Raw genomic sequence first — 22,908 nt, 5'->3', positions numbered from 1 at the left:
CTGCATGGGCAGCAGTGGTGGTCTTATTTAATGCAGTAACAAGCACAGGACCTCTGAAGGGAATGAAAAGCTGGACTATCTCCTACTGTACGTAGCAGCACCACGGCGATTCCGTGCTGCCGGATGCTGAGCCAGCTCACTCGAGATGAGATGGGAAATGAGAAGGAGCTTCCCATGCCAGAATGATAATTTTGCTCTTTTCACAGCAGGTTTCTGAACGTTACCTTACAGCAGAACTAAATTGTGAGACACCAAGAGCAGGAAAGTATGTTTTTAGAGCAGCAACAAAACGTTTCCCTGTATTTCTCTCACTAGCAGAGGTGAGATGAGGCAGTCACAAACGCTGATTTACTTGCCTACCACCTGGCTCTGTTACCTACAGGATTCAATAATACCCTGGTTAAAGGGATTATGTTCAGCCGTGCTCGTGGTGCTAGAACAACGCTGCCCACGTCCCCTCATTTCCTTCTATAGGCGAGATGCTGGAAGCCAGCACAATCGCTGTGCTCTGCTGGCCTTTCCCACGGTGAAACCTGGTTTTTATTTCCTGCTTCTTTAACCTTAGTATCAGTGAAATGATCCCTGGAAAGCTTGTATTGATTGCACATTATTGTCTAATTAAAGCGCAATAAGTAGAACTGCAGAACACTCGCTTTTACAGCCCCGTGCCTATTGTAGACACTATAAATTAGAAAGCTTTCTGTTCAAATACAGAAAATGTCAGTGCTTATTTCCTTTTGAATTTCACAGCATCTCTTGAAGGCTACACATGTAGATGTGTGATCATTTGCTTTTTCTAAGTAACAATTGGAAAGAAATGTTTTTATAAAAGAAATGAAACCCTGTAGACTTGTAGCGGCCCTGTTCTGACCCTCTTAGCTATAAGCCACGCCGTCCAAAGGAGTCACTTGTAAATAAAGGTATTTTTTTTAATAGGAAACCTGCTAGATTATCTTTTAGTGTCATGTGCAGAGATATAAATGGGTATTAGTTTTACAGTGTGTAGAGGCCGGTCTCTAAATGGTGCTGTCTGGTCTTCCTGGGGGCTGTTTGGGCTGTCTGGTCTTTATGGCTTTTTTTGTTGAGTGTTACTCGTGGCCTGATACTTTCTAGTAACTCGTACCTTCCTGAGTTATGTGCAAGGAGCCAATAAAAGATAAATTCTAGACCTTGATAAAGCAGGAACCCAACGGTTTGTCTTTGTAGTTCTATGTCACGCTTAGTCATTGATGGAATACATGGCCTTGGGGAAATCATTTAGCCTACCCAAGCCTTCAGCTTGCATTTGAAATCCCTGTGATGTATATGCAGTGATTTGTGAATGATGAACAATTCCTGCCTAGGAGTCTGGGCAGAAAGATGCTGTAGTGGGTGGTGGATTTTTATGCTGTTAATTTATTAATGATTCAATAGTTACATATAAAAACATTCAAACTGTTTAGCATCATGTGTGACAGTGACTTTCCCTTTCTTTCCCGTACAGGTGTACTTTTCGATTCCCTAGCACGGTTATAAAGATCCAGTTCACATCTTTATACCATAAAGAGGAAGTAAAAGAAGAAGCCTCATCGCCTCCCCTTCGGCCACTTTACCCTCAAATATCGCCTCTGAAGATCCACATCCCGGAGCCGGATCTCCGGAGCGTGGTCAGTCCCCTCCCGTCCCCCACAGGCACTATCAGGTAAGATGTTACCCATCCCCTGCTACCCTCCTGAGGTTCTTCTCATCTTTCTGTGTGTATTCTGGAAACTCCATCTCTGTTCTGACGCCGGCCTTTATCAGCCTTGTGCTCTTTATCTGCTATACTTGATGCATGAAATGCCCCATTAAAAATAACCTGTGAAATATCTGATGTTCAGAATGATGGAGCACAGTCTAAAATTTTGTAGCCTAAATGCAGGGCTCAGGGTTTTTGTTTAAGAGCTCTAAAGGGCGGGGGCTGGCCTCAGCATGGAGCTGTTTATCTTTGGCAGAGGAATTAGAGAGATCTGTCAAGACCCACCTATATACGCGGAGAAAAGAAAGCAGGCAAATATTGTTAGGACTGCCTATTTTATTTTTATCTCAATAACATTCTGTTGTTGCTGGGTGGTGCCGGTGCTATCTGGAGCTAGGGATGAGGGTGGCCACTGGCATGTGGTTTCCTGGGAATAGAAGGAAACGGGGAGGATGCTGACCATGCACAGAGGGGCTGTAGCGATTTGAATGGGCGTCTGTGCGAGTATCCTGTTTTGTAAGCTATCCGATTCAAGAATGTGCAGTAGACACAACCTGAACATCAAGTTACTGTCTCGACTGTTTTCTCTCCTTTCTCAGCAAAGACCTGATGTTACAGCTTTGCACTGATCTCTTTTAACATTGAAGCTGTTACTTAAAGTATAATAAAGTAGTAGTAATTAGTTAATAAAGTAATAAGCAGTAGCTGACGGTATAGGATGATGTATTACAGCTTTAAAAAGTGTAGACCCCAGAATAATGAGAGTGTACCCGGTAACAGTAATAGCTGCTGGTTTGTTTTCTTGTCCATAGATTTGTAAAATGTTGTAATAAACAAACACATTCTGTCAGTTAGTGCTAATTCGGTGAGTAGTATTCAAATCGACATGGCTGAGAATGACTTCAGGGTCACAATGGAGCCCGTTTGGTTTTGCATAGGGCTGGAGGCCCTTGCTTGTTTGGGTTTTTCCCCCCTCTTGCAGAGCTGCACAGATGTGCAGTGCAGATATTCTAGAAAGAGGGGGCTGGAGGGAGCTGTGGTTTCAGCCCTCTGTTCAGGCACTGCTTTTAGTTTATATTTAACCTTCTCTTTTTAGATGAAGCTTGTTGCTGGGAGGGGAGGGGGATGGTTTCTTTGCCAACATATGGTATTTAGTTTCCATTCAGTCATCCTGTGCAGAGCAGCGCAGTGTGGTTTGTGTTACTAACGGAGGCTGTATCTTTTGACTCTGGCATATGCCTGCAACTGATATTTGACTCCCCGAGAATGTTTCTTTTGCATAAGGAGAAAGTGGAAATAGTGGTGTTGAATTGTGCTCGGCCCCTAACGGGGTGTTTACTAAAGATGATTAATGAGTGCATCCGTTTGTCTCGAGCAGAAGCGAACCCAGCAGAGTCTTCAGAAAACCTCAAAAGACATCTGAGGTTTCACTTGCCAAATCCCTTTCGTTTCTGAGTTCCTCTTCCAGAGGAGGGGCTGACACGTTTGTAAACATCCCTGCTCAGCCCCTTCGACCTCCCTCTCTGCCTCCGTGGGGTCTCACAGCTCTTGCCTCCTGCGGGGCCGTGATCTGGGACACGATTTGGGTGTTTTGCTCTGAGAAGGGGAACGTTGCCCTTCAGGAGCGTGTCAGTGTGCACTCTTGCTGTCTTTTTTGGTGTCTTTCTATCAGCACTCGAGGCTGACACGGTGTCCTCAGCCCCTTCCCCAGAGCAGGGCTGCAGGGGGCTCAGGCTGGGACCCTCACCCCGTTCCCCAGCTGCCTCGGGAGGCGTTTTCACAGGCTCTGCTCTCCTCCTCCTCCCTCTCCCCCTTTCCAGTATTTACTTTCCTAATTTGGTTCGTTTGCCTCGCTCCTCCCTGATTGGCCCATGGAAAATTAGTGCACTTTGGAAATCCTTGGCCGGGTGAAATTTCCTTTTTGGAAAGCGGCTCCCGGCCTCCTCTTCCTGCCTCCACCCCACAGCAGGCCGCAGGCCGGGGCCTTACCTGCACTCCTGCACCCAAACACCCCTTGGTCCCACAACCATTCCTGCCCCCAGCCCTGCTCTGCCTCCCCGTTCCCATTGCAGCTCGCTTCCCTGCAGGTTCCCCCCCCCCGCAAGCTGCTGGGTTTCTTTCCAGCCTATTTATTTTCCCTCCACGAAGTGCACCGCCTAGAGAAGGAATGAGCTTTAGTTAAACAAAAGCAAACCTGCCACCCTCAGCAGCTTTGCAAAGCAAGATTCCTGCTTGTTCCCAGGGAGAAGCGTTTCTACTGTTTTCTTAGCTAGGTGTTTTATCTCCAGGAGGGGCTGTTTTGCAGATGTTTTCAGTGCTGTTGTACGGCTTTAAGGGAAAATGTTGGCTGGCAGCATGCTTTGTGAGGCTTACACACAGGCAATAACTTATTTCTTCCTGCTTTGAGTTCAAAAATCCTTTAAAAAAAATATCAGGCTTCCACAGTCTGAAACAAAAAGGCTGCTGTGGTTGCAGGAAACTAGTAGAAGCAGCCTGTCCATATTGTACGTCATAAGAAAGGGCAGAGTATCGCCTGGATTCAAGCAGAAATCTCTTTTCAGTAGACTCAGGGCACTGCAAAGCTGTCTGAAAGCCATGTGCAGTTTGGCTAAATTCAGCTCAGCCCATTGGGAGACATCTGATGCTCACAATCAATCTCAGGAGTTAGGGGACTGGCTTTCAGTATGTGGCTTTAGGGTTCTCCACTTGCATCTGGAGCATCCTCTTTTGGTGAGGATGAGTTCTTCACCTGTGTTGCCAACCCCCTTAACTTTGCCTGGTTTTGCTGTAAATCCATAATACCTACGTGGATGTACCTCCATGTGTGTTGTAATCCAGTCTTCAGAGCAGCTTGTGCTTGGATTACAAACAGATCCACAGAGGCAAGGTATGATGCTGGAGCGAAAAGATGCTGAGTTGGAGTTCAGATTTATAGTGTTTATTTAAGTTTTTTTTTTTTTTTAAATATAATCTTCCAGTTGGTTTTAGTGACCCTGTAGTGGTAGCTTAACTCTGAAGTAGAGCTTACACTCTGAAGTTGCCTCCGAAGCAGCAGCATCTCTCTAAAGTACTGCCCTTCAGGGTTATTGGTTTGTTTCTTTGGGGTATTTCTAAAAACTAATTTCTCTGCATGTTCTTCCCTATTCTAAATAGTAGTAACGTTCTCACTCATAAAATAAATGCTACAGTAAAGCAATTCAGAGTGCTGCACTGTGGAGTCAGTATCAGTGTTCACATTTTCCAGCAGTTACTTCTGACTTATCTGTGTACCGGAATGACTGTGGGTTTGAACACTGTCTTGTACTTTTTCACTGAAAGGGGATGGATATGTAGCTCACGTATGCAGACTTTATCAGTAAATAAAAATAAAAATTTTTGACATACAGGAGGAAGAGCCCTTAGAGCCCTGTGAGAACCTCATGGGAAGTACCTGGTGAGGGTCAGTGCTAATAGTCAAAGTAGTCCATGTTTGTGTGGGGGCCTAAACTTACATTTTAGAGTATTTTTAGCAATTAATGTGCCTGCCCATGTTCAGTCATTGCTAGAATAGTCAATACCTAGTTTGCAGTGAAATTAATTAGATGAATAAATGAAAGATCAGCTGACATCCTTCTTCACTTTTGTTTTATAGTTTTGATTAGCAAAACAGAAGACGTGAGCTGAACTCTTATGGTTCCAGAAGCTATAAATTTTTCAACCTTATTTGCTTCCCTGCCCCCCTACACACACACTCACTTTATTTTCACGAGGCCAAATGAGCTCAGTAACATGCTGCATGCCCTGATTGTGGGTTATTCAGAGGCCTGCATTTCAGGAACTGCAGTTATGTTGGTTAAGTCACCAATGTGTTTTGTGGCCTTTTACAGGTCATTTAAATTCATTGGTTGTTTTTTATGCATGTAGAGCATAATAACTACTTTCCAAGACTGTGTAGTAGATAAATTATGGATTGGGCTTTTATTCTGTAAAGCATCATGGAAGTGTAAGTTGCAGGGGGTGGTGTGTATGTATGTATTCTTACGAGCCATGTTATATTAGATGTGTAAGTGCTGGATGTGCTTTGCTTCAGACTTGGCTTGCTGACGAGGGCGTGCTTTTTTCTAGGCTCTAGGACAGCCTTACAACACCATTTCAGAATTCTTGGGTCTTAAAATGAACTTGCATGTTTCTTGAAAGGTATGCAATGGGAGTTTGAGTGAACCCTGACTTCAGTGGTTGCATGCACTCAGTGGGACAGGATGCATAAATATTGCATGTTCCAATTCATTCAGGCTTTCCTCCTTCCTATAACACTGTTAGCCACTTAACTGAAAAGCCAGTGAAGAGCTCGAAGGCAGGATTTTTGCAGGCTCTTTTGCATTGTCTCGGTTATCCATTACTTCCTGCATTCGGGCAGAATATACAGCCCTGGTAACTCCCACAATCGGACAGAATGGTGATTGTTCTTAATCGCCCTCGTCTCCAAACCACAAGCCAAGTAGTGCGATGCACATACATCCCGTCAGAACTGCAGCGATCTATACCGGGCTCGGGAGTTCCTACGCATGTTTATGTCAGATAATGGGCCATGTGCTAGTGGAGAAGCGCCAAGCCATGTGCTGGAGGAAGGGTTGCAGAAGTCACCAGCTACACGAGCACTTCCTCTTCCCTTCACTTCCCCTGATCAGCGCTGGTGTAAAACGCTCGCTGAATCCACAGCCAGAGTGAGCTCACTTCCTTTCTAAGAGGGGAACTGCTGGAGTGGAGACAAGTAAAAACAATTTGAACTTTTGTGGATAGCTAACTTTCTCTCGCTGTGGCTTGTTCAACAGCTCTGCGTTTTTTTTTCAGCATTAAGCAGGCAGAGTAGCTCTCATGTTTCCCTTTTCACATCAAAATCCAGCGTGGTTTGGCAATCTCGCCACTTGTGATTGTTTCTGAAACCTGTCTGAAACGTGCAACGTGCAAGGGCTTGCCTTTCTTTCTTTGAGTTATGTTTTTGGGGCTAGGCTGGGGAAGGAGACAGTGGCAGAGGATTCGCACCCATTACTTCTGATTGGTGTATCGTGGAAATGCTTGTTTCGCAAGCTGAAGTGCTGTACTTTGACCTGGTTCTTGCTTGTTGCACATGGAGAGGAAAAAAAAGTCCCTATATCTTTCAGTATACCATGTGAAGGCACTTGGAGTACAGGAGTAGTCTGAGATTTGTGGTATTTCTCTAATACAGTCCTTGTGTGCAGGGAAGCATACCTCCAGTTAGAAAAGATCCTGTTAAGAAATGAGGATTCTCCCTTTGTACTGAATTGGGGCTTTAAAAAAAAAAAAAAAAAAAGCCTGCTCAGACAGGAATCTTTGTATTGGCAGTGTTGCCAAGGTGGTTTCTTATCACTGCTGTGTCTTTGTACCTGCCTCAGAAATGTGCATTTAGGCATTTTTCAAAGGCACTGCTCATGTGAATACCGTATCCCAAACCACAAGAGTTTTTTTTTTATATTCTTTTCAGCAATGCAGGTTCCAAGTCAGGTGAACAATTTTATGTGGAATCCCAGGTAATCTTTCCTCTTTGCCATTAGGGAGGGAAAGTGCTTTATCCATACACCTGGCTTAAATTAAGCTTCCATGGCTTGAGCCCTACAGATATCTTTCTTGCAGAAAAGAATGGAATTAAGTAACAGCAGTTTTCCTGCATTCCCCTACTGCCTGTCCTTCTGGGGAAATTGGCACTGGAATTTGGGAGTGTTCCTGTTCCCAGCTTGCTCACAGACTTGTAATATGACCGTAAATAAATCATTTAAGCACTTGTTGCTCCCCCGCCCCAAGTCTGTAAAATGTGGTTAGATGGAGAGAGTCTGGAGATCTTTACATACGAACCACTGCGTGTGTTCAGGCAGCGGATCCATCTAGCCCGGTATTCTGCCTCAGACAGGTGTCTTTGGGGTAATTTAAGAACATAGAAAATACCCAGTAATGCTTACTGGTGTTCAGTCTGCCTCCACCATTGTCATGGTTCAAGGACTGCCTTGGAGCAGTGACTTTTTAACTTTCTGTCTCATAAAACCCCTGACGATTCCCTGTCTTCCTCCTTTTCCCACAAACTCTTATAATGGCCTTTTGTGTTCACATAAACTTAACATCAGCCCTGTCTTATAGCATGTTGTTCCACGGTTTGACTACAAACATAGAAGGACTTCCTCTTGGTTTGGACCCGCTGTTAGTTTCATTTCATGTTCACCAGCACTTCACTTAGAAGAAGACAGGAGTTGTGCGCCTTCTGTTGGCTCTGTTTTTATAGGCTGTCACCTCGCACCTCAGCTTTCTGTCTTCAACTATTTGTCTTCTGTATGGAATCCATTCCCTACCTCTGATCAGCCCAGTTATCCCAGTCAGTACCTTCTCTGAGCCTAGCTGTGGTGATTGTGATGTGATATTTATGTTTATTTTTTAATGAAGTAAGACAGAACAGCATCCAGCATCCTGGGAGTGGATGCAGCATGCACACAGTGGTGCATCCTATTTTTGCACTCTGATTCTGCAGTTAAAACAAAGTGACTTGAAGCATTCCAGCAGAAATGCAGTAAATTGCACATCTTCTCCAATAGTTGGTATTTAAAGATTTTCTAGTTGTTAAAAAGTGCTGTGAACTTAAGAGGCTGGATTCCTGTTGGCAGTAGTCAAAAGTAAATCATGCTATGAGATCTGTTATGTTCTTAATAGCCAGAAGTAAGCCCTGTGATTATGATATTCTGCCTGTTACACAGGTGAGTGTATTGCAGACACTGCTTTCAGCCCTCAGCTTGTTGGCCCTACAACAAGGGTTAAGTATTAAATGGAAAACATGCAGCAAAGGGCTGTTGTGATTCAGCACGTGGTCACGGTCTGGTTCTGAAGCTGAGTCTCGGCGTGATGTTTGAGGAACTGTGTCTCGGTGGCTGCCTGCAGTAAGTGCTTCAAGTCGAGATGCTGAATCCTCTTGGTGGATATTGAAGATCTCTGGGGCTTGGGGCATTAACCATGGTGTCGTGGGGTTAAGGCTGTGGCCAACTGCAGCTGGTTTGCTTACATGCTGGGTGTCTTTCAGTGGCATAAAATGCATGCTTCCTCTCCACAGCCTGCCCTCTTCCGAACAGACAAGTTTAATGCAAATTAGCTTAGATTGCTTGTAAGCTAACGAGTGTTCTCATGGACAGTTAGCATGGATCACAGCAGTACGCTCGGGTGGCTGAGGGCTGGGTGAAATTGCATACCTGGCCATAGCTTTGCTCAGTAAATGTTTGTAGTCTTAAAATGGGTCACGTTATCCCTTCAAGCACTGAGGGGATGTCAATATCCAGCAAGTTGTAGTCACTATCCCCATATTTAATTGTGTTATTATAGCACAGGCAGGTGTTTGGAGGAAAAAGTCTTTGTTTCTTAGTATTTCTTAATAAGGGGGGGAGTGCATGCAGCGTCCCTGGCCAGCCCCTGCTCTGGGTGGCGAGGAGAATTCCAGGAACTCCAGGAAACTGATGTCACTGCATTGTGTTTGCTTGTTTTCTTTAAACCCCACTAGTGTTTAATTTTAACTTAACCCTCAGGAGGGTATTTTTAGTAAAACCGTTTCTTCACTCCTTCTGTCCTGTGTTTGGGGGGGAACAGATTGTGTCACCTTGTTTTTTCCCCATGTCAGCTCTCTCTCCCTTCCTCTTAAGAGCTCTCCGATGATTGACGGAGAGCTTGAGCACTCAGCAGCGTGTTACCCTGGCTCTTTGCATGGAGTGGCTATAAGATTGTGTTGTATGTTCTCTACCAGGGTCTCTTGATCTGATGATTGATCCAGGCTGAAAGGAGGCAGGTCCACCTGGATGGACGCGCACCATCCTGGTGAAAGCCCAGTACTTCTCCCAAATCTTCAGATACTGCTGTGGCTGTCCCAAGGGGCAGCTCCTTCCTTCAGGGACTATCAGGCTCTTCAGCAGCTATCTGCTGGGAGAGACGGGCTTTTCAAAGAGTTAACAGCTCTTTAGGTTGGAGGGGATTTGTCAGCACTCTTAACAGAATCACAGCCCTGCAAGGGGAGGGGGTTTGTTTGTTTGTTTGATTGATTGATTATTTATTTAAAGCAAGAAGTTATACTTAAAGCTCATGATCAACTCCAACAGTTCAAATCTGAACAGTAAAAATGGGGCTACTTCATTTTCCTCCTCAAAGAATGAATCAATTCCTGTGTCTGAACTGCATGGGACGATTTTTGAAGCCATAAAGAGCGGAGGTGAGGAGGATAGAAATATAGCTCTGAAGTGTGTTTTTACTGGAAAACTGCTGTTTTCAATATCCGTGAACTTAGTTTTGGGTGCTGTTTATAGGGATTGTTTTTCATGTATTTCTGCAAATGAAGAATCAGCAAACTGTTTCATGCTCTTCCATTCCTAGTCTGTGCGTTACAATAGTTGCTCACGTGCCAAATTCTAAGATAAAAAGAATTGCCACGTTTTTGATTTGTCATTGTTTCATGTATGAAAATTACTTTAATTTGTAATTATCTACACGTTATAAGAAGTGTGTATAGGGAAAAGCTGTTGAAAAATGACAGCAGAATAATTAAATTCACACCAGCTCTGCGTGTGAGTACTAAGACATCAAGAGCGTCTTCTGTGGTGTGGTGTTACCGCTTCCAAAGTGGGCTCAAAGCATGGAATAGCAAACTTGGATTAATTTTTCAGCACAAACAGGTCTCAGCTTTTTGAAAGACTAGGTAAGAAACGCTTTTATCTCTTGCAAAGACAGATTTATGTATGGGCTCATTGAGGCTATTTGCCTTACACCTCCTGAAAGCTTCACCTCCTGCCATGCTTCTGAACAGCATCACCCACTAACACAAAGGACCATCAGCGGGTGCTGGAAACGTTACCAAGCCCTGTGCAGTGGTTTGTATGGCTCACCCCATATGCCAGACGGATGAGCTGGGGTTTCCTATTGCAGGGGGTTGTTGTGGCTGGATTATTTTTGTTGCCTTTTTTTTTTCTCACCCAGCCTCTACCTTTAATCCTGTAATTCCCTTTTAAAAGAAAACAGCCTTGGGTGCTGCTGAGCTCAGCACCACAGCCATTTGCAGAGGTGTCACAGAGGCAGGAGAAGCTGCACTTCTCAGTTGACGGGGTGGACTGCTAGGAAACGGTCATTCTTTACCCTGTCACATTGCTCGTGCACAGGAGGCGTTACCCACTGAGCAAACAAGGGTTGTCTCACCGTTTCCTCTCCTCTGTGTGTATGGGGAAGGCTGTTTGGCCAGCCACCTTAGTGAGGAAGGGACCGTGTTTTGTGTTTCCCGTGCAGCACTTTGCACAGTGTGGGTATCACTGCCTTTATTTGCATCAGGGTTAGCACTGCTGTTGGGCATTTTACTGCTAAGAGGATTTTTTATACCGGTTTTCCTGACTGCCGGTTCCAGCTGTGGGCTTCATTTTGCATCTTGTCATACAATTTGAACCGCTTGTTTTGCTGCGTTAATCTTCTGTGTATTGTTTTGCTTTCTTGCTCATTGTTTCTCAGCTCTTAGGCGGAAGACGTATGTAATCCTGGGATTTGGCTCTATGTCGTGCCACTCTGGCTTTGCACCCCTCCCTGCAGAATGGAGGAGAGATGGAAGAGGGGAACTTCAGGTCTTAAATTTCCCAGCCTCATCCCTCTCCTCCTGTCCTTTGTACCCTGCCAATCAAGGAAGTGTGATCCCTAGACAAGTCTTTCTGATTAGTTCTCATCTTGTAGCACTCACTTCTGTGTGCCTGAGTGGTGCTGCAAATTACAACGACCTTTTATTTGTTTGTAGGTTTTCATCAGCTTTAGCGTGCCTTTCCTGCTCTGTAGTTGTTCCTGTAATGCCATCTCGTGGTCGTCCCAGGACTCAGATGTCTCTTCCCCACGCTAACCAAAGCTGATGAGACGAGCTGCCTTCTGTAGCAGTGACTGCAGCTCCCTTCTTAGCTGCATTTGTGTGCTTGGTGAAACAAGGCAATACCTGTCTCTAGCTATGTAGTTAGTTATTCATCCCAATTTCAGTGTATATTTGTCTAAGTCCCTTGCATAGAGAAGCTGTTCAGTGCTTTGAGACTGTTTTCTTGTGATCGTGGGAAGGGGGCGGTGGTGTCAGGATTTGTAGGAATTCCATGTTATTCTCTGATTGTTTCTGATTATTTGTATTTATTTCCCATCTTTCTGTGCTTTGGATAAGCCACGAAGGCAAAAATAAATTCAGGGCATGTATGCTTCTCAGCAACTTGGGAGCTTTCCTGTACCTTAGGAAATAAAAACCATGTGTCTTGTTACTAAATAAGGTAAATTTTTTTTTCCTTTTTGTCTTTCCAGTGTTCCCAACTCTTGCCCAGCCAGTCCACGTGGTGCTGGATCCTCAGGATATCGTTTTGTTCACAACATTACCTCGGATCTGCAGCTGGCAGCGGAGTATGCTGCAAAAGCAGCATCAGAACAGCAGGCAGATGCATCTGGCGGGGACAGCCCAAAGGTTCAGAGAAACATTACTTACCCAACAGGGCTCATTGGGAGGCTTATTAAGACCTGGCAGTTTATTACCAGTGCTGAATGCAGTTAAATGAGTCTAAGAATACCCTGGCCATAAGGGCGCTGTGTGCAATATCCTCCAGGGTTTTAAGACCATGCCTTCAAACCAGCTTCTTGTTTGTGGTAGATGATGAATCTGCTTTGCTTAGCTGCCCAAAATGTATTCAAGTCATTCACTAACAGGGTTAAGCAAGAATAATTTGTCTTGCTTGTTTGATAAATCAAGAACCCATAAAGAAACAGAGCATTAGAATTCAGTCTTGTTTTCTCCTTTTAATTAATGGTATTTTGCAAAACGCAGTTGAGGAAAAGGGAAACAGGAAGAAACTAGATCCTTGTCATGAGAAATCTGTAGTCAGACTTTAAAACAAACACCTGCCAAGCAAGCGTTAAATGAGGAGAGTCGCAATGGAATTTAGATTAAAAAATAACTGAGTTACTATGATAAAACTTAATTTTGGTGAGCTGATCTTCAGATCAAAGTTAAAGGTCTAGGTTCAAAACCACCTGATTTGAGATTGGGTGGAGAAGCACAGCACTAGATGACTTCTTTTTGTAGGTTGAATTCTCCCTTGAGACAAGAAGGGCTGTTCTTGACGGAGTAGTGTGAAGGGCTGGGAATATGAGATCTGTAAAACAAATTGAAGTTCCTAGAATGAAACGAGTCTTGCTGGAGACTGAAGGGACAGGATCAAGTTTCATGTTGGGCTTGTGGCTGGAAGAGAGCTGGTAGCATCTTGCATGAAACTTTCTGACAAAGTTTTAGTTGTAATTGGGCAGAATTCAAGGCTTTAGTTTCATGAACCCTGAAAGCACTGAATGTGCACCATGCCCTGTAACTCTTTGCTTCCAATTGCTTGTCCTTGTTCTGTCCCTTGTACTGATAGAAGCACATGTGGCAAATTCACTGGAGAATGGAAGCAGATTAAAGTTACCATTTTTGTCTGTGTTTGATAGTGGGGATGTTGGAAGGGAGAAGATAATTTAATCTGTTTTAAGTTCTGTTTGTGCACACGTTTGCCATAAACTGGGAGGTGACAGTGTAAAGAGTGTAAAGCAGGAGTGAAAGGGATGAGGAGGGCTTTTTTAATTGGGGTTGCTGGTGAACTTTAGCATAGGAAATAACTAAACTTTTTTTTTTCCTTAGGACGAGTCCAAGCCACCCTACTCTTACGCTCAGCTAATTGTGCAGGCTATCTCTTCAGCACAGGACAGGCAATTAACACTAAGTGGGATCTATGCCCACATTACCAAGCATTACCCATATTACAGAACTGCTGACAAAGGCTGGCAGGTAAGTTTTTGATATGACAAGCTTTTAAACTACTTTGTCAGGTCTTATCTACTTTATAATACATTTATTAAAGATTTGGAGCACTGAGAATAGAGCTGCTTTGACTATTCCCAGAATTAATTTGTTTAACATAAGCTAACTAGTTTGTTTGTGGGTGATTAGTTTTTTGAAATATTTTATAGGGCAATGTAGTGTTACCATTGGGCTGTTTTCTGAAACTCTTCTAGTTCCATAGTCAGCTGTCTTTCATATTTGTTTATTTTTTTTATTTTTCCACGTCCTTCCTATGGGTAACTCCCCTGCCCAGATACTTGCCTGAATTTTGCATAATCCTGCACATTGTCTTTCTTTGGAGTAGTCTGTCCAAGCAGATGTCCAACCTAAAACTGAGATCATATTTTGAAATCCTAATATTGCCTTAAATCATCACAGGTGTATTCTTTTCCCCATTTATCTACTGCGTTGCCTAAGTCAGTTTCTGAGTTTTGAATCTCAGAATGGGAACTTGAGGAAACTTGAATCTGTGCCTTCCATGTGGTATTAAAGGAAATCTGACCAGCTTCACTGGAGGGTTTGGATGTAGCTAACACATGCTAAATCAGACTAGAGTGATCACTTGAGGGCTGTTTTCAAAGTCTCAGAAATTTCAGCTCCACCTGCTTTCAGACTTTCTTGGCATCACACCTCTGAAATGGGTGTTGTCATTTGAATATAATACACCAATGCAGCTGAAGAGCCCCTTGCAACTGCTGATTTCATTGTGTTCAACTGGCAGGAGCAGTATGGCTTGGTGCACTTTGAGTACAATTGGAATAAATACATTCTGCCTCCCTGGCTTTTCCCTGCAGTTCTAATTAACTGTGGAATTCATTTCCTGCCGTAACCTGCTCAGCAGAGTTGTGCTTTGTGAACCAGTTGCTGCATCCTGCTTCAAAGATAGCTGCGTTTCAGTGGAGGGTGAAGTTGCCTCTTTTTATTTTCCCCAACACAGTGTATAGGCTTTACTTCTGAAGAGCTTGTTTAAGGCTGCTACAAAAGCTCTTCTTTTGTTTTGAAAGTGGAAGAGGAATGAGTTGGTGCATACCTGGGCTTGCTGAGCCTTTCCCCTGGCCCTACAGACAGTGCTACACCCAGTCAGAGGTGGGCTTTTTCAATGGAGAGGCTGATTAGTCGTGTCAACACCTGGAGAGCCTTACGGTGCTAGACTAGTGCCACATAAATAATGGATTCTTCTCGGAGCTAGATGTTTGAGGGCATGTTGGCTGGCTTGCTTTATGATTACCACGAGATGCAGTGTCCTTTAGGGCATGTTTGGGCACCCCAGTGATCGTTTGCAGGTAAGCAGTTAGCACAGGCTCAGACAGCTTTTTCCGCTTGCCTAGAACAAAGCCTGTCTTGAGAGAGTTCTGATGTGGTTTGCACTGCTTTCCCCCTGCCTCAGAAAAAAGCTCTGCTTTCATTTTTTTTCCATAGAAAAGCTACCATATTCCAAGACTCCAGATGTATTTAAGTGATTGTACAGTACCAAGTAAACACATCTTTCTGCGTGGTTAGTAGAAGCTCTGTCTCACTAATTTCCCCAGATTTTCTCTCATGTTTCTCCCGTGACTGTGGAGCTCTGTGAGTTGAGTGACTTGTTTCTGTCTTCAACACTGATTCTGGCAGTATGGATTTTATTTTTCCAAGCTGTGCAGCAAAACCCGTCCGTCTTTGTTACATGTTTCCTCATGGCAAAATAATCATCTCGTTCCTCTGCTTCCTGCAGAATTCCATTCGGCACAACCTCTCCTTGAACCGTTACTTTATTAAAGTCCCACGCTCCCAGGAGGAGCCTGGAAAGGGCTCCTTTTGGCGAATTGACCCTGCCTCTGAAGCCAAGCTAGTAGAGCAAGCATTTAGAAAACGAAGGCAAAGAGGAGTGTCCTGCTTCCGAACACCTTTTGGGCCTCTCTCCTCCAGGTAACTTCACCTTCCTCTAATCTCTGTGCCAAACTCCTTGCAAAAAAAACAAACAAAAACTTCATCTGAAGTACAGTGAGCATGCTTCTGTTTATAGTTTTTGAGTGGTTATATAGGTTAGGTAGTCCCAAGGCATAATCTGAAAATTGTTCCGACTTCTTAAGTGTTTACAAAAAAAAGAAAAGCCAGAACCAAACTAAAAATGCATCAAATACCATATCTGTTTTGGCATCATTTCAAAGAAATTCAAAACGTTTATCAGTGAAGTAAATGTTTTCAGATGCCAGCCTTTCATTTCAGGAAAGCTGTGTTTATATGTGGATTAGATCACAGTGGGAATACTTTTTGTGTTATTTAAAGCACTCTCCTATAGGGAACATCACATTGATCGTCAGCGTGAGCAGCGAAACACTGGGGGGGGGGGGGGGATGTTCTGTGTAACTGCTGCAGTCAGCAGCACAACTGCAAAGAGGAGCTGCACGCAGTGACAGCCTTCTCTGAGCCCTGTAGCTGTGGGACCAGGACTTGCCATGTACACCCCTAGCTGGAGCAGGTTCATGTAGCATTCCTCCCACACCTCGCTTCCTTTCTGTCTTTTAAAATGGGGGAAAAGCAGAAGGAGAGATTTTTTGGCTGATCAGCTTTTCTGTTTGTCATTAAAGAACTGCTGGATTCCTTACAGATTTAGTGGCCACGTGGGACAAGAGATGGGAACCAAGTGGTTGGGTGAGGGAGGCAACAGGGGTAGGAACTGCTTTGCAAGCGTATGTGAGGCCAGACCTTTTATCTACACTGTGTCTTTCTTCCTCAAACACTGACAAACATCCTTAGAGAATGCCCTGAAATTATTTAAAAATAAAAATAAAATCTAAACATAAGGCACTTTCAATTTCTCCATGTGAGTCTTCAAATGAAACGCTAACTGTGCTCTGAAGGGTCCAGTTTCCTTCAGCAGGGATTAATGTGACTGCATGTGGTGCTAGAGGGTTTTTGGGATCACTGTGTACTCTTCTCAGCAAGACTACAGTGGGTAATGTGGAAGAATGGCTCTCCTTCTCCCTAGAGGATCCTCTGCTGAAGATCATGCTCGGTCTCTGCTGCTGTCTTGTGTTTGAAACACATCGACACCTGCCAATTCTATGTTCTGGTGTTTCAGGAGCGCTCCTGCCTCCCCTACTCACCCTGGCCTGCTGTCCCCTCACTCTAGTGGCCTACAGACTCCAGAGTGCCTGTCACGGGAGGGCTCGCCCATTCCACATGATCACGACTTTGGGTCAAAGTTAGCCTCAGTTCCAGAGTATCGGTATTCACAGAGTGCACCTGGTGAGTAGCTCTCCTTTCACAGCAAGTGACTGTTCCGTTGCGCTGAGTGCAGTGCTGGGGACGCTGCAGGGATGCTCCTACCAGTCTGCTACAGGAGGATCTAGGGCTCTTTTTTGGCTTTTTGTTACAGACTGGTGATGCATGTGCAACTTCAGATCATTTTTCTAACTAGTCTATGTATTAAAGGGCAGGAGGTAAAGGAATGTGTGGACACACACGAGCTAGCCTTAAACTAGGTGTCTCTAAGGAACTGACAGCGGAGTAGCCTTGGTAGTGCGTAGCTCACTCATTAATTTGCCAGGCTTTTTGATAAGATCATCTTGTCTATGCAGAGCTCCGTGGTTCTGTGGCCTTGGTAATTTGTTAAGCCTTGGTAAGTACCTGCTGGTCAGCTGTACTGTAACTGGCCTGATGGATAGGGTGTTCCTGTCAAAGTGGGAAGGCAAAGCTCCTAGTGTAGAACCTCATGTTTTGGGGCATATCGTGGTGTTTGTTCACAAAACTGTGCTCAGATGGCAAGTACTTTTTTATATGAGTACATAGAAGATTGAAGGTGACATTTTTGAAGCCTTACTTTATTTTTTAACCTACCCCCACACCTTGCTGATGTTGAAGGATTGAGTACTGAAGATTTAGAAGTGTATAAGCAAAATGAGTGGAGGCCTTTTTTGCCTCTCCTATTAACGTGTGCTTCTCTTTTCTGTTTAGGATCTCCAGTCAGTGCCCAGCCAGTGATCATGGCTGTTCCTCCCCGGCCATCTACTCTGGTGGCAAAACCAGTTGCGTACATGCCCGCATCAATAGTGACTTCTCAGCAGCCTTCGTGTCACGCAATTCACGTAGTTCAGCAAGCTCCCACTGTTACAATGGTCCGAGTGGTGACCTCCTCTGCAAACTCTGCAAACGGATACATCCTCACAAATCAGGGCACAGCAGGAGGAGCTCATGAAGCTGCAGGAGCGGTGTTGGACTTAGCCGGTGACCACCGAGGTAGCTTTTCACCTCCCTTGCTACTTCGTTGATAAGTCTTGAGCTCGCTTGGAGTGGGGGGGAGTCAGACAGCTGTTTCACTCTGTGGGTGCTTAGCCCTTTATAAAAGATCTTCTCTTGATAAAACTTAACAAATAAGAGTTCATCCAGTTGTGTTGCACCAGCAGCAAGACTGGCTACTCTGACTGATGATATGTGGGCAGTGGTGTAAAGGTTCTCAGGTTGATTTACAAGGTCTAAGGGAAAGAAGAAATGACAAAAACCTTCCTCTACAGCAGTGGCAGGACCATTGGCATTTTTAGTTCTTCACTGGTTATCCTGCTTGAATTTCATTCACATTCTCTAGAAATTCCTGTCTGGATCCCATTCACGTTGTTGAAGCACTAACAGTTGCAGCTGCCTGTCACCTGCTCCTTTCTCTCACTCGCCAGTTCTTGCTGTCTGTCATTTGTTCTTTCCCTACTTGTCCATTTTATTTCCACTTTTAGTTCCCTGTTTTTCTTTCCTACTCTCTGAGCTTTCCTTGCTTCTTTCCCTCTTGCTTTCAATCATCCTGCCTGCAAGTCTCAGTTCAATGCTCATGTTCCATCCAACTCCACTCCCATTGTCTTCTGATGTTAGCATGGAAGAAGTCTTCCCTCCCTACAGGGTTAATGAATTCGTGCTTCCTGCCTACCTTGTCTGCTTTAAGACCGCAGAGCCCCTGGAAAATGAGAGTGGCTCTCTGCTCACGCATGTCCAGCAGGAGGCTGTCCTGCAGCCATTCTATACCTGCTGAATTGAACCTTTTTACTTGTCCTGGGAAGTGAGATAGGCAGCCAAATGCTCCAAGTTATTTCTCTGCAGGATTTCAGCCCTATTTATTTATTCATTATTTTTTAGTTAGTTTGTCCTTTATTATGTATTCCCTTCTGGTTTCTTCCCATACTCCATAGCTGGCGAAAGCTTGTGACTGTGCGGAGACCTTGTAAATCAACCTACGCACAGGCCTGACAGCAAGCTGTTGCAGACAATGCCTGGGGCATTGTTTGGGATCTTAAATGGCTTCTGCTGCTGTGTGGTGTCAGAGTCAGGCCAATTGGCTTGCAATTGTGAATATCTCATAGCTTACTTTTGTAGTGGCTGCTGTCCATATCACAGCTGTAATGTACAAATAAGGGAGTCGGTGTCCGTTTAGGACAAAGGGTCAAATTTATGGTCTTTATTTTCAGCTGGGTGGCTTATGCTCTAAAAAAAATGTTCTTAATATGCATAGAGTATATATACAGAATTTAGTGTTTTCAAAAATACATCCCTAGACTTCTGATGTGCTTCAGAATAAGCATTTCAGAGGGACTAATATTCTCTATTCTTATGTCCCCGGTTGCAGTGTTCTTCCTCTAATGAGCAGGGTGAGTGAATTGTTACCTTCTCAGAGCTGACTATGCTGTATGAATCAGCCCACAGAAAATGTGTGTTTAGAGCCTGATCCTGCCTAAAGTGTTCTGGGCAGTTTTCACAGGGCTCTAGGAACCCTCTGAGCTCCTTGGAGCCCAAATATGTTACTTTTGTGACTAAGCTGCCTTAGCCTGAGAAGCAATGCTTTCCACTCCCACTCTGTAAACCTTGTAAGACACATCAAAGACAAGTGACTTTGTGGTACTGAGGTACTCACACATCTGTAAGCCTGGGGTAGGTATTAGTACTAAAACGTTAATGAGAAGAAAGCCTGCTCCTAAACCAGCAGGGTGGTAATGGTGGTTGTCTGTTCTTCTCTCCAAGCAGGCATGGATGAAAAGCCAACAATCGCGTTTGCCACAATACCCACAGCCAGCCGTGTTATTCAGACAGTTGCCAGTCAAATGGCACAGGGTGTTCCAGGACAGACAGTCACAATCCTTCAGCAGGCAGCTCCAGTGGCCATCGGGCAGCACCAACTCCCCGTGCGGGCAGTCACCCAGAACGGGAAACATGCTGTCCCCACCAACAGCATCACGGGCAGTGCTTACGGTAGGCTCTGTTTTGATTGCTCTCTGAGCTTTCCAGTTCAGTTGTAAAGTTGTGTCTTTATCTTCTTAGCTATGCAAGTTATTCTGCGTGTTCAATTCCACAGGTTATATAAATTGTGCAACTTCTGTGGCTGTAAACATCAGTGGTAGATACCCTTCTGCCCACTGGTTTGCTCAGTTCTCCTTGATGGGAAAGTTCTGCTATCTACCATTGTTGCTGAAAAGTCTCGTCTCTCTCCTTGTCCTTGGCTCTGCATGTATTACTGCTTATACCTTTGGGAGTTACTTGTTGAAAGCGTTCTTGATTCTTGCCTTGAGTCTGCTTTATCATTTGTTTTCCTCCGACAAACAGCATTTGCTTTCAGCATGCTAAATAATAAAATTTCAGTGGTGCTCTTTAGATCTTGTGAAATATGACTCCATAGAGTATTAAGAAAATAACATACTTTCCCATCTTAAGGTCTTAGAGCCTGAGAGAAATAAGATCTATTTCATCAGGTGAATGAATGTAGGATTGTTTATATACAGGATGTGTTGTAGTCATTTGTCAACCCTGATTTTTAAAATCTCATACTAGCTATGTCTTGGCAGTCTCTTCTTGTGCTTGCTCAGCACCTCAGGTTTGTGCAGTTAAGGATGATGACTTAGGGTGGTAATATCCCAGCTTCTTACTGCCCTCCTCAAGAGATGCTAAGTACCTCTACTGTCCCAGGCTGGTGCTTACAGGGAGTTTGAAATGAAGGACATTGAGGTTTTGATGGCATTCTTAAAGCAAAGTAGGAGCCTTTCTACCGAATTTTCTGATATTTGTATTTGCATTATCACCTGGCTTGCACTTTGAATTGCAAGAATCTTATTGGAGCGATGAAAAAATGTCAGTGATAAGTTTTTTTTATGCATCAAAGATATTTAATAAATCAAACAGGTGCAGTTGCTATTACCCTACAGTAGTGTTTGTCTAATGTAATGTTTTTTGTTTGTTTTTTTTTACATGAAGATACTCTGATCTTACCAATTTTTGTAGCTCTCTCTTAACATTGAAAGTATTCCAGGTGCATCCAAGATGGGTGGTTTTCTTTCTTTTCCTTTTTTTTTTTTTTTTTTTTTTTGTGTATGTGATAAGTAGTGAATTTTCTAGTTGACAAAACGGAGCCTGAGTCTCTTGACTCTTCTGTATGAAGTTAACTTCTATTCAACTGCAAGGTTTAGGTTCTTTATCAGTAATTAAATAGTAATTGATGTCTGCCCTCATCCTTACTCTGTTTCTTTCCTTCATCCCCTTGATACTGCATAGCCTCCTTCCCATGACTTGGTAGAAGTTGCTGGGCTTTGAGGGCCTTTGTTCTGTTTCCACTGTTTGTTTATCTTAGGACTTCTTTTTTGATGCAGTTAGCAGCGAGCACACATTAATGTTTTGTCATTCCATCCTCTGCAAATCAGTCTGGAGGGCAGAGGATGTACTGTCTCCTGAGTCCCCTTTGGCTGCTTCTCCTATTGATGCAGAGTCCAAAAACTGCATGTGTTTTGTTTTTCAAGCGGTGGTGTGTGCCAAAGCCAGTGTGTAAGCACATTCTTTGTCTGGAACAAGGAATTGTAGACATTTTTACTCAGGGTTGCTACTTAAACCTTCTTTATTTTCTCACAACGTCTATTAATGGGAGGGTGAGAGATTTTTGTCAGTACTAAAATACAAGACTGGGAGCCAGAAATTCTTAAATTTGGATTCCAGTTCTGATGGAAACCCGTTTGATTGTCTGGGGTAAGCTGTTATACCTCTCTGCCCCTTTTACAAGTGAGATGTCAATACAGTCAATATTTGCATTGTAATCTAGTGTCCCAACAGGCTGGCTGTTCCTACTGTGCAAGCTTTGCCCCAGGTTGTGTTTTTCTTTTTTGGCAGTCTCAGAGGGGCTGAAGAGGGCCCTCTAAAACAAAGGTGCAGCACAGAGATGCAGCTTGCAAAAAGCTAATTGTAGGTGGTGTGAGGGCTACCTCTCCAAGAGGCGTGCTGTAGTTTTAGCAGAGGATTGGTTCTCCTCATCTGGAGAAGAATGCTTAGCTGGCAATGCCTTGTTTGACAGTGGATAGAAAGGATGAAGTTCTCCTTTGAAAGAGAACAGTTTCCCAGTTTGGTAAATTTGGACAGAGCTAAGATTGCTGTGGGCTTTACAAAATGGATTTGGACACTACAGTTGAGTCCGTGCCCAGGTGTTGCATTTGATTGTGGTGTTTTCTTGTTTCCTGGAATGGCAAACACATGTGTTACTTGTCACATTAATTCTCTTTTCTTTCTTTTGTCCTTCTTGCCAGCTCTTACAAATCCATTGCAGCTTCTTGCAGCCCAGGCCAGCTCGTCCACTCCTGTTGTAGTCAGCCGGGTATGTGAGACAGGGACCGAAGAACCAGCAGCAGCTTCCCGAAGTCAAGACAGCAGTGAACCCGAAGTCAAAAGACCCCGGATAGAAGAGTCCAGTGGAGCAGTCCCAGCCCAAACTGGAGTCATCACATCCACAGTGCCACAAGGACAGGCAACCAGTGAATGAAGAACCGGTGGGAGGAGCTGGAGTGGTGCGGGGTGGGCATGGGATGGCAGCAGCCCCTAAAGCAGCTTTCAGAGAAAACAAACCACAACTGTAACAGCTCTAAACATAGCAAATAAAGAGCTCTTTTTAAAGTCAGATTTTTATAAATGGGAGGCCAACAGTTGTTAGAATCACAAGGTGCCAAAAAGAAAAGAATGGAAAACCCCTCCCAAGAACCCATACCTGGAACTCTGTTCTGTCTTTACATATGGGATACTTTTCCTTTTTTCTTCTTTTTTTTTTTTTAAAGATTCAAAAAAATACAGACAACTGATTGTATGACTGCTGGGATTTTTTTAAACTGTCTTTTCCCCTTTTGGCTCCAAGGGGATGGTATTTGCAGTTCAGCATCTAGAGGAATGTAACACAAATACAGTCTGCTCCCTGGAAAGAAAACTCCTCATTTTCTATGCCTTAATACTGCGCTTCTCAGAGCTTTGAAACATAGGACCATTTTTAAAAGGCCAGCTAAGGCAATCAAATACTGAAAGATGGGTGCAGTATCTCACAATAACAGCATTA

At 44.0% G+C, this 22,908-nt stretch overlaps 1 protein-coding gene across 1 annotated transcript in view; it reads left to right on the top strand.

Annotated features, from left to right (window-relative positions):
- FOXK1 (forkhead box K1) overlaps nucleotides 1-22,642 on the top strand; it is a 46,158-nt gene extending 23,516 nt beyond the window's left edge. Inside the window, exons 2-9 of the mRNA XM_032198009.1 lie at nucleotides 1,484-1,681; nucleotides 12,038-12,194; nucleotides 13,398-13,544; nucleotides 15,310-15,503; nucleotides 16,660-16,826; nucleotides 17,535-17,816; nucleotides 19,581-19,805; nucleotides 22,115-22,642. Of these exons, the coding sequence (XP_032053900.1) occupies nucleotides 1,484-1,681; nucleotides 12,038-12,194; nucleotides 13,398-13,544; nucleotides 15,310-15,503; nucleotides 16,660-16,826; nucleotides 17,535-17,816; nucleotides 19,581-19,805; nucleotides 22,115-22,347 (1,603 nt within the window). The 3' untranslated portion in view covers nucleotides 22,348-22,642. The remainder of the gene's footprint in view (nucleotides 1-1,483; nucleotides 1,682-12,037; nucleotides 12,195-13,397; nucleotides 13,545-15,309; nucleotides 15,504-16,659; nucleotides 16,827-17,534; nucleotides 17,817-19,580; nucleotides 19,806-22,114) is intronic.
- The last annotated feature ends 266 nt before the right edge of the window (nucleotides 22,643-22,908 follow it).

Source organism: Aythya fuligula, chromosome 15 (assembly GCF_009819795.1).
Source record: "Aythya fuligula isolate bAytFul2 chromosome 15, bAytFul2.pri, whole genome shotgun sequence".
Taxonomy (NCBI): domain Eukaryota; kingdom Metazoa; phylum Chordata; class Aves; order Anseriformes; family Anatidae; genus Aythya; species Aythya fuligula.
This window is presented reverse-complemented; position numbering and strand designations above follow the sequence as displayed.